The sequence below is a fragment of the Pempheris klunzingeri genome, chromosome 22 (assembly GCF_042242105.1).
Source record: "Pempheris klunzingeri isolate RE-2024b chromosome 22, fPemKlu1.hap1, whole genome shotgun sequence".
In the NCBI taxonomy this organism is placed as follows: Eukaryota; Metazoa; Chordata; class Actinopteri; order Acropomatiformes; family Pempheridae; genus Pempheris; species Pempheris klunzingeri.
Genome location: NC_092033.1, coordinates 7,194,369 through 7,206,723, shown reverse-complemented (window position 1 = coordinate 7,206,723; position 12,355 = coordinate 7,194,369). Strand labels below are relative to the sequence as shown.

The 12,355-nt window shown below is 37.8% G+C and overlaps 1 protein-coding gene across 1 annotated transcript; it reads left to right on the top strand.

Moving 5' to 3' along the window:
- Positions 1 to 986: 986 nt before the first annotated feature.
- Positions 987 to 4,597, top strand: LOC139222130 (C-type lectin BML-1-like). Its single transcript, XM_070854108.1, has 3 exons — positions 987 to 1,252; positions 1,855 to 2,169; positions 3,799 to 4,597. Exons 1-3 carry the CDS (start codon positions 1,240 to 1,242, stop codon positions 4,173 to 4,175), a joined length of 705 nt encoding a protein of 234 aa, XP_070710209.1. The 5' UTR covers positions 987 to 1,239; the 3' UTR covers positions 4,176 to 4,597.
- Positions 4,598 to 12,355: the final 7,758 nt, after the last annotated feature.

Below are 12,355 nucleotides of genomic sequence, written 5' to 3'. Positions count from 1 at the left end.
GTAGGATGGATTATCTCGGCAAAGGAGAAGTGCTCACTAACACAGATTTAGACAGATTTGTTAACAATATTTGAGAGAAATGTTTTTTTTTGTATATAGAAAATGTTTTAGATCTTTGAGTTCAGCTCAATGGAACCAAAAACAAAAGTGTTGCGTTTATATTTTTGTTCAGTGTATGTACACTTGTGCAAATGAATAGGTGCGTTTTGCATAGGGCATGCATCATCCTGACGCCACATATAAAACCTGTGACTTCTCAGTGCTGAAACAAATTTGCCAAACTGAAAGCACTCAACTCAGCAGGTAAGAGACTTTTTAAAATCACAAACAAAAACATTATTAAGCAAGTCATTGCTATAGTTGGCATACACTGAATTACTTTGGTAAATGGTATTTGGTAAAAGAGTTAACAACAAGGGATTGAAACTTTCCTTCATTACTGAAGCATAGACACTCTCACTTCTTTAAACGTCTCGATCTTTTTCTCTCTGACTGGGAGTCCTACTTTAATTGTTCAGTTACTGTAATTTGTTATATCTGCGTTTTTCATTTAGTCTTTTCACCATACGAAGCGAACCACAACTGTGACCATGACCCCAGTGTTGTTCTTGCTGTGTTCAGGTAAAGGTCCTTTTCTTGGTCTGTATTCTGTGGGTCTTTCGTGCATTGTATTTGCATATTAGTATAACAGGATTAGGACCTTCAAATATTTATCAAATCTTATGGCTTCAGTAGTTTTGAATAAGACAGAGTGCTTCTATGTGGTATGCATCACAAAGGGGGGGTATGCTATCCAAGTGCGCTTAATTTTAACAGTCCAACAGCTCATGATGTCTGTTGTTTGTATAAGCCTTAAATGTTCAGTGAAGTAAAATCCTGTCTTTTTTCTTTCTTTCTACAGGATTTTTTCACTTTACATTTGCATCAAACCGCCTAAGATATTTCAGTTTTAATGAGAAACGAGCTTCCAGGGCAGATAGTTTGAAACAATGTAACCAGACTAATGAATCACTTGTAACTCTGTATGATGAAGAGGATGCCCACTTCACAGACGAGTTTGTGAAGAAGACAGTCTGGGTTGGTCTGTATAGGAGTATTAAATCTCAACCAACTTGGTCAAACGGTGTCAATATCACATTCAGTAAGTCATCTGTGACTGTAAGAGATGGGGAGCAAAGATGTGAAGCTATTGACAACAAGACATGGACAGGTTTTAATTGTTCAGAGAGGAAACCGTTTATGTGCTACAAAGGTGAGTTTCAACTTGTTTCATTTCCTTTGATGTTGCATAGTTTAGTTAGAACAGAGCTTTAGTGGACTGTTTGGACTTTTTATATGGCAACATATCTGCTAATGGCTCAGTGTCAGTTGCACATCTGTTGAGCTCTGAATTTTATTTCCTTAAAAAGCCTTACAGTGGATGTTGAGTCAAGATGATTTTATAATACAGTGTACACAGTTATATTGAAGTTAAATCTAGATTCCAGCAGAGCTTCTGATTTCAGCAAGAACAATGTCACCATTGCATACATATATTGCATATATATATTTACATATATTGGGAATAACAGACCAGACACACTCTACATCTGTCTTACTGGTGATTTAAAAGATTTAGAAAAAAAAATATATGATTATTCTTCCTATTATGTGATTTTATGTGTTTTTTGTCAAAATTAAAAATTCTTATTCTAAGTATCTGTGAAGTATCTTATCTTAGTATGCTTTTCAAACGTGGGAGCAAAGATGTTATCTTGCACACCAACCCTTCTTAGTGAAAGGATGAACAAATGCCATGTTATGTTGCCATTATTCATTTATGCTATTTTATTATTATTCTATTTATTTTTCTAGGTAATAATTACACCCTCGTTAACAGGAAGAGGAACTGGTGTCAGGCTCTACAGCATTGCAGAAGTTACTTCACTGATTTGGTCAGCATTAGTAATGACACAGAAAATACTGAAGTGATTGAAAAAGGAAATGGAACAAGCTTTTGGATTGGACTCCTGCACGATACATGGGAGTGGGAGGACAAAAGCTGCTCTACTTTCAGAAAATGGGATAATCCGTCCGGTGGAAACAGGGGATACACAACATTCAGATGGGATTCAATGTATAAAACTAGCGGTGAAAAAGGAATTGAGTATCATTTTTTATGTTCCAAAGGTAAGCAATAGTTAAGTAAATGAAAACTTAAACTCAATCAAATGGAATTGACCATATGTCACATTATTGATGTGACACAACGTGAATAACACTCAATGGATTACACATTCATACACTTGCAGTACATACAGTACAGTACATTTACATATACTGTATGACTACCCTGTACTCTATGGACAATATGACAGTAGTTATGGTAATAATACTGGGACATTTAAGATGTAAGATCTCTATTCAAATAAAATGTGCATGTGCATGTCACTAATTCAACGTTAATAGACCAACGTCGAGCAGTCATGCAAATCAACTTTTATCATCTAAGTGTATAGATACTAATATCGTACATGTTGTTATATATTATTATTAGTAGTAGTGGTATTATTATTATTATTATTATCATTATTATTATAAGACTCTTATTATAAGACTCTGGACTCACCTGGTGCAATAATTTACCTCTGTGTAATAATTTGTAATAATAATTTTTAATACATAATTTTTTATACACACTTTTATATATTTATATTTTTACTTTTGTGTTTGAAGTTTATTCTTATTCTTTTGGAGCTGTGTGTAATAAAAGCAATTTCCCCCTGGGGATTATTAAAGGAATTCTGATTCTGATTCTGATAATGTCACAGGACATTATATGGGGCATTTATTATACTATAAATGGGGCATTTAAAATATATTTGAAAAGCAAGATAGAATGTGCTTTAAATTTACCATCAGTATTGTGCTCACCATATAATGATAGGTCAGTTCATTCTTGAAAAAATAAAAGTGAGGATAACAGAAACAGAAGAGAGCCTGTTTGACTATGTTGTAGCTGATGACCAAAACCCTGGAAATTTCCCTTGATCATGTGATCATACATTTGGCAGATGTATTGCCTTTTGCCTGGATTATGTGTTGAAATTATTCCTATTTTTCTAATATTATATTCTCTGATGTGATATGATATGAAATCCTGGTTTAACTTACCAAACTGATAACCAACGTTGTATGACTGCTTATCCCGATTGTACTTGTTAGGATAGGGAACCAAAACAATGAAAAGAAACCCTGTATATGTTGAACTGTCTTCATCGTACAAGCCTCAGGTCTTCATTAATTAAGGAGACAGCAGTGTTGGTGATTTTATTGAAATTACAAAGCCATACTGGGTAAACTCCCTTCATATCTGTGTTATTTCCTATTACTCATAGACAGATTGTTTTCGCTTCATTAGAAAGCTGCTTTACCAAGTAGCCAGGATTGTGATTGTGACATTTTGAAGCACCCTGAACATGTTGCCAATCCATCTTAGCACTAGGAGATTCACATTCATGGCAATGTATTATATGTATAAGTTTGTAAGGTGTAAGTCAATGTGCCACTGTCACAAGTAAGAATTTCTAAAGATGCCATTACAGTGACTGAAGGCTTGGCCCCACAGGGAAATGTATACTGGATTACAAAACTTGCTAGAAACAAAAAGAAATGACCCCTCAGGAATGCCACTGAACAGAAGAATAGATGAACACATCAGATGTCCAACAGCACAGGCAGATTGCTGATGAGCATGTGGTTGAACTTATGTTCCTACTTTTAAATCCTATTTCTGTCTCTCCCCTGTTTTTATGTCAGGTGATGTGAGAATCAAAGTCATTAATGAAACTTTAACTTGGGAAGAGGCCTTTGACTACTGCAAGGAGTACCACACAGGCCTGCTGTGGATTGAGGATGACAAAGATCAGGAAGCTGTCAATCAGTGGCTACACAATACCGACGTTCGTGGACCATTCTGGATTGGTCTGAGGCAGAGTCAGGTCTTTGGATTCTGGTTTTGGACGAGTGACAGGCCGGTGACCTACAGCAACTGGAGGAATGACACAGTGCCTGAGATGCCCTTGTCTAACCACTGCGGTGTCATCAACAAGATGGAGGACAACAAGTGGAGTGATGAAAACTGTTTGGTCCCGCTACCTTTTCTTTGTGAGGAGGAGATCTTTATCATGAACTGATAGTTAACAGTTAGAAATCTTTGCTGATAAATCAGATTTAATGTAGAATCAATGTGGGGTTCATGCCTGATCATGGAGATGGATGTCAGCAACATAACCCTAATATTTTCCTTTCCTGCTCTGATTCTTCATGAATATCTTTCTTGAATTTAGTTGGTACAAAATAATCTGACATTTCAATTGTTGTTTTTTTTAACAAATTTGACACATTTGTGTTTATATAGTGTATTATTATACAGTATACTGTTATTCTGGAGAACAGACTTTTCACCAGTAATAATGTAAAAACATATTTAACCCAACTCCAAATAATTTATACTATTACATTAGATTTCTTTAAGAATACAACAGTTTCATGTGAGCTTTGCTTAGGGTAAGATAAGTGTAAAAATCTAATTTCTGGGGAAATTCATTTGTAGATAATTTGCAAACATTGGCAATCGTACCATGAGCTAAGAAAGCTGTACTGATTAATGCTACCTAATACATAAATGAATTAATCTCCCTGTATCAAAAAATATATATATATTTTCAGTGTATTCATTATTACAAATAACTATTAATTTACACAAACATAGAATTCACAAACATAGAGTTCACTGGTTAAATTCAGAATTGCCTTCATAGGTACAATGTTATGAGTGATTAACATTCCTAAAATAAAGTACAAAACCAAAACAAGCTAACAAATCCATGATGCTTTTTGGTCCTTTCTTTCTGTATAATATTAATAATCAGCTTCCCTTATGGGCAGCATGGTGGTGCGGTGGTTAGCACTGTGGCCTCACAGCAAGAAGGTTCCTTTCTGTGTCTTTCTGTGTGCATGTTCTCCCCATGCTAACGTGGGTTCTCTCCAGGTACTCCGGCTTCCTCCCACAATCCAAAAACATGACCATTAGGTTAATTGGTGACTCTAACCAATTAATGGTGACTTGCCCGTAGGTGTGAGTGTGAGTGTGAGAAGTGAGTGTATGTCTGTCTCTATATGTTGGCCCTGTGATTGGCTGGCGACCAGTCCAGGGTGTACCCGCCTCTCGCCTGAAATCAGCTGGGATTGGCTCCAGCTCCCCCACGACCCTGACGGATAAGCGGTATAGACAATGGATGGTCCTTCCCTTATGTTTTTATTTATTCCGACAAGACTGTTTCTATGCCACCATATTTTCTATAGTCACCTTATATTTTGCTATTGTCATTTATATGTATATATTCAAATGTGACTTAATATCTTTGAACAAATCAAAATTTTGTGGTGGCACAAAGAAAAATGGAACTTTTGGTAAAGACAAAAAGGAGAAATATGGCAAGCGACAACAGACTGTCGAGCCAATCTGTGGAGGAAAGGACAGACATTTATCAATGTGACATTTAAATTGAGACAATGACACAAAAAACTATCACTAAAGAGGGTCAGCGGTGTGGGCATCAAGACTTCTAAACTTCAAATAAGTAGAATCCAGGCTAAAGGCTGCTCCAAAAAAGACTGAGTTTGGTATAGAGGCAAAACATCAGTAAAATAAAAATAGTAATTAGTAAAAAAGTAGTTAGACTAGCACTTAAGTATGGAACCCTTAAAAAAATAGATTAATGAAAAAGAAAAGATAAATACTTTTGCATTCTCTTGCAAAACATTTGTATTCTCTCATAACACCTTAATTTACGTCAATTTACTTCAGGGTCAGAATAATTATTGCAAGACAACACAAATGTTTCTTGAAAGAATACATAAGAATGCAAAAGTTTTTCAGGAGAACACAAAAGTACTTCTCCCCCATCTATTTTTTTCTCTGTACCAAAGCAATGGAGAGGCACAAATAAAGTAGAGAGAGGAAATTGGAGATGAGACGAATAACAGAAATCAAGTGAAAGAAAAGGTGACAGGTAAAAGAGACATAAATATGCAGATAGAGTTCTAAAAATGGAATTGGGAGAGATAAATTAAAACAGCAGAAAGAATCTAGAGAGAAACTTAGAAAAAAAAGAAGAACGACGTCCAGGGCCATTATTCACACTGTGGACAAACTTGGAATGAAGGCTCAATTTGTCGCACCCTCACTCATCATTATAACTCATCATACAGCTCACAGTTTGAATGTGTGTGTATGTGAGTGTGTTTATAGGCCTCTTTATCATTGCTTATTCCAGAGGAACAGACTTTCTCTTGACTCTTCGCTCAGCTCACTCCTCTGACCATTATGTGATGTACATGTACAAGTGTGTGATCATAGCTCATCGAGAGGGATTGGAGGTTCTCGGGAAAGACACTTCTCCATGGCATAAATCGTCAGCCACTGAGGAGCCTGACTCACAGCCGAGCACATTTCTTGGTGCAAAACTGACACTTTTTCATTGCCAAATTGTGGACCAAGTAAGAGGCTGAGCTACGGCCCCATCTAAATGATAGCCCAAGCCTGGTGTCATTTCAGCCCAAGCCGAATCGCAACACAGTCATGCCTCCACCAGGACTGAGCACCAGGTGTGGTTGATAGCTGGATGTGGCTTCTACTGATGGCAGTCAGTTTTAGTCTAGAACTGAACTAAAACGACAGCACTTCAATATAGCATTTCAAAATGACACCCCCACAAAGCATGGGAGGTACAGTTACTGAAAGCTACAAAGTATCTGTTTAATACTAAGGGAGCATACTGTACAGTGTAAAACTAAGGGTACTGAAACAGAAGCTAGGCCATTTAGCAGCTTAAAATCACCTCCCAATTATCAGCACTTGATACCTTTTGCTATACTAAATAATATCAAATACTATAAATATTTCTCCAGTCAAATGATACCTGCATTCAATTCTTTTGTACACAGATCTAAGAAAATTACTGATTGTATGGTTCTGCTTGCAGCCAATCACCATTTGATGTGTCATGTGATTGGCCCGCTACCACAGCAGCAACAATCCATTGGTGGTGAAGTCGAGCACAGTGTATGTGACAGAATTGGCAGTTCAGCATAATAAGATGACACATTCAAATGTATGGCTATACTACATGGCGTCTGATAAAAATAAATTCTTATATGCAGAAGGATTATGAGATGATGAATCATCTCATCTAGCTTGGAGAGGAGTTATCGAATTGAGCACTCTATTAGTGTCTATCCATTTAAAGGTATTAGTATTGCTGCTGGGATTGTAATTCTAATATACCCAGCCCTATTCACAATATCGATGCATTTGAATCAACAAGTAAAAGAAATGTTAAAAAGTAAGTAAAAAAAAAAATATAATGACAAGCCCAAAACATTGACTTAATAGTCAGGCAGAGCTGTTGATTAGGATGTTGGATTTCAGCAAGTTTGACAGTACTAGAGAGTAAAGAAAATGTATTAGATTAGACTAAGATACATCAAAATGATATACTTCACTTCTTCTGGACTCAACCTGGCCAGTGTCATACTACCATTCCTTGGTAAACATGTAATTTCTGGAAGGTAACACTATTGATCACTGTGTGGAAATTTGTCCACACTCGCACCTTTAGTACATTCCATCATATAATGTTCAAGCTAAGCAACATATTTACACTAACAATAATTTGTTCTTTGTGACACAACAGGAAAGCTGTTGGAATGAAAAACAAACTCTAGTGGTGAGTTCAGAGCCGGCTCTAGCCAGGAGGCGACCTCTAGCCAGGAGGCGACCGCCTATATGGCCTATGCCTAGAGCCGGCCCTGGGTGAGTTTTTTCTAGAAGACACTCTCTGAACCCACTGACTGCCAGTGGACTTAGACATCCTGGAGGGAAATCTGCAGACTGGTTTAATTCTGACTGAAAAGTCTGCAAGGAGGGGCCTGGCGGTCTACTGCATGACTTGCGTGCAGCTGACTCAATTGTGTGTCCAAGACTCTGGGAATGCCACGTAAAATTGTGTCAGCAGCCTTATTCAAAATACAAATATCATAGCAACAGAATCCTCTTTTCATATTAGCTTCACCACTATTATGCATGCAAAACTATAATCCCTGACAATCATTATCATTGAGATTTAACCACTGGCTTAATTTGCCAAGGCTGCCTGCTACTGCCCGCTGCATTAGAGGATTTATTCTTCACTGTAAAAACCTTCAGAAATTGAACACTCTTATTTTCGAAGGCCAGCACTTATAAAATCATCAATTGTATGGCAACAGTACTTGATAATAGACAAAGTACACTCTCAAGCTAGGCCAGATACTCGGCTGTCATTGTATTCAAATACCAGGCTCCACTTTCATGTACACACTTTTCCTGCTTTACTACAAACACAATACATGCAGACTAAAGCTGTTTATTGTTTCTGGTAATACTTCAAATATCATTAGGGATCCATTTGAGGAAAATTTCCTCCAATTGTGATGACTCGATGAAACATGCATTCAGTTATGCAATGAATTCATTTCCGCTGCTACATTTGGGATAAAAAGAGACTTGCTGTGAAAGACTGAACACTGACAACCCTAGCCTACAGTGTGACTTGTCCATCAACAATATACTATAATACAGTAGTCCCTTGCTGCCTCGCTGTTTCGCGGATTTTTTTAGTGCAATTTTGCATACTTTTTTTACAGTGTATGAACGCGCATTGTGTTCTGCGTCCTGATTGACTAAGGGACTGTAGACCAATGTCAATCAATCTCCTCCGTGCTGTGTCTCTGTACAGTACAGAATGCGTTCGGCTTGCCAAATTTACATAAATGTTCAATCGCTAGCAGTGTGACTTTTAAGTGCTGCCAGTTTGCAAGACAAACAAACAAGTCAAGCAAGAGATAAATGTGAGAAAATGTTAATGCCTGTCTGAGAAAAGTGTATAAACTGTATGGTGAGGGGTTTTACAGCCTTAAAATATATATAATAATTGTAAAAAATAAAGCTGACTACTTCGCGGATTTCGCCTATTGCGGGTTATTTTTAGAACGTAACCCCCACAATAAACGAGGGACCACTGTATTATACTTTTTTGATGAAAATATTCTGCCATCAAACTAATGATATTACAGTAGTAATATGAGAAGTATTAGTACTAATGTCAGACTGGGTTAGGTTAGGGACTCTTGGACAAAGCAATGTCAACTTACAAGCAATTATATCCTTATATAACTTGATTACTCAAGCAACTCAATAACTTGACATTCGTGGTGTCCATATTCTTGGCAGGAAGTCAACCTGTGTTTTCAGTGCTTCGCAGTATCTTAAGGCACAGAAAAGAAAATAAGAGTACTCAGTTTGGGGAACTCAGATTTGCATCACTGCTCTTTGCAGATGAGTTGATTCTGTTAGGCTTCATCAAATTGTGACCCCCACATGCAAACTTCCTACCTGGGCACCACGGTAACCAATGCCCCTGATAATCAGCAGAAACAAGATGGACAGATAGATGACTATTTAAATAATAAAGGCTTAAGAAGTAACACTGTACAACATTTCAATAAGGAAAAGGTAATACAAGAGAAAACTCCAAAAAATAAACAAGCAAAATTTAATTTTATTTCCCTAACAATAGTCTCGGGCAGGGTGGTGGTGCATTCTGTGTTGAGTTTGCATGTTCTCCCCGTGCTTGCGTGGGTTTTCTCCGGGTACTCCGGCGTCCTCCCACAGTCTAAAGACATGCAGATTAGGTTACTTGGTGACTCTAAATTGCCCGTAGGTGTGAGTGTGAGTATAAGTGTCTCTATGTGTTGGCCCTATATTTTACTGGCAACCTGTCCTGGGTGTACCCCACCTCTCGCCCAAAGTCAGCTGGGATTGGCTCCAGTACGCTTGTGACCCTGATGGATAAGCGGTATAGATCTATAGACCTAAGTAACCCCCACACCCCTGAGAAAGCAAATGGCTTTAGGAAAATATGCAGTATATATACATGTAGCACCCTATTATTTTTGTTTGCATGTTATTTCCTTCTGTATTAAATAGCAGTACAATTGCAGTACAATTTATTTTCAAATATGGTAAAGTGACAGAGTACAGACAAAATCTTCCTGGAGGATTTCAAATGCGCTCTAACTAAGTGCCCCCAATGGTTTAAGGAATGATAATGGTATTTTGAATTTCTTTATTTTTTTTGGAGTTATCAGGACATTTTAAAGGTGATTAATCTGGGTATTGTAATAAAATATTTTCCTTTCATTATATTCAATCTCTGTGTCTGCTACTGTGCTATGGTGATATTGTGAGTCATGTGGTAAAATAATTGTGAGAGTAAGGGCTAGAGCTGGTCTTAGTTTGATGCATGGGAGTTTAGCTCATAATAACAGTAACCACAGCTATACTATAAGCTAACTAGGCCTCTCTTCAACCTTGTCAGAGTCCTATGCCTAAAATCGTTACCTACAGTTAGTCAGATGCCCTCACCAATTCACCTCCCATGCCAAAGTGTCATCAAATGTAAAGAGGAATTTCATGACAATCCTCTGCTTAAACCCAAATTAGAATTGAGTGTGCGGGCCACATACATAATACAGTGGGAAGATATGCCAGCATTTCCTGCTCCTCAAAACTTATAGACAGAATAGAAGGAATTGAAAAAAAGTGTCTAGACTCTTATTCTTCTTACAACTTTTTTCCATGAGGGTTGCATCATGGCTGTGACCTGCATTTGTCCGAAGGCACATAGAGGCAAGGAGTGAGAGAGTAAGTGGCACAAAGTGATAGAAAGCAGGGAAGAGCCAGAGAGAAAAAGAGGGACAGATGGAGGGAGGGAAATTGAGAAGAGCAGTGGGGCCTGTCAAACTATTAACGTCATGGTGTGAGCCCGGGGCTCCTGGTGACACGAGAGATGAGTGGACATATTTAGCATAGCGCTCCAAGTGCGCGCACACACACACACACACACACACACACACACACACACACACACACACTAGGCAACTAGCCAACCTATTACATCCAATAATTCCAGGTCTAAACCAAAACATTTTGGCAGAGACAATGTTGGTTGGCTGATTGGTTTGGGTCAGTGTGTGTGATTGTTGTTTTCAATGCAAATGTTTATTGTCAATAGATCATCCATGCATCCATCCATCCATCCATCCATCCATCCATCCATCCAGGGTCTTGGGGGAGAGCTGAGGCCAATGCCGTCGATAGACCATATTGCTCTTAAACCAATCATCTTTAGAGGAAAGATATACATACATACAAAGAATCAAAGTCATTATGAGTTACCATAAATTCAAGGATATAAAAAAATCAACATCGTTAAGTCCTGTTGGAAACTATTGTATTGCATTAAGTATGCTATCTTATACTATTGTTCTGTTTAGTTGGGGTTGTCCAATAGTGGATTTTTAAAGGCAGATAGAAAAATGATAGTTTGGAGCAGTAAAAAGTCCTCCGCCCAGTCCTCACCAACACTGAGACAGACCCTGCCACACACACACTACCACACACAGACAGGGTCCAAAATTATCATCTGTGACTAATAAACAAGCATAGCAAAACTCCATGAGTGTTACCTCCGTAATCTGGCCATGTGCCACAGTTGGCTCCAGGGATGGACAGCCTCGGAGCCAGAAGGTTTATGGGTGGATCTATGAAGTGGAAGATTTGCTGAAGGATAAAACTAAAAAAGTAAGACTGTTTGGCTCATTGCCAGTGGTAAGGAAGCTAATGGACATGACTTTTAGGATGGACTGTGTCTCTTTCCATGCAAAACAGTGATGACCATCCCACACGGGTCATTGGTCGACATCTACTCTTTACTGCCCCTTTATTTTCCTAGTTTTCAAATCAAAATTTACATTGGTACATATAATCAGCTTTTAAAATGCAAACTTTAAAGATTAAAATGCCAAATAAAGTATTTCTGTTGATAAGAGCTCCATCTGACTCTGAAATTCTGCATGCACATTAATGTATCATTAATGACACTCCAGTAATAGGAAGTAACAGGAATGTGGTACTATTGTACTGTCTCCCCAATGCTTGAGTTGCAATAGCAGAATAACACAATACAGCCTCTCAGTATGTCCCAGACTCCTTACACTCAGACTCACAAACCAAATGGCACAGCTTTTAACTCTGTGACTCTTTAAAAGTGGCCTTCTATCTGCCTTTCTTGTGTATTTTCTATTTTCTGTTACTTTCATAGTATATCAAACCAAACAAATGGCCCAGAATACTTTCTTTTTCGTAGAGACGCAAAATACACACATACTCAAGCTCGGTTTAAATGTGTGTATATTCAATGCACAGCAG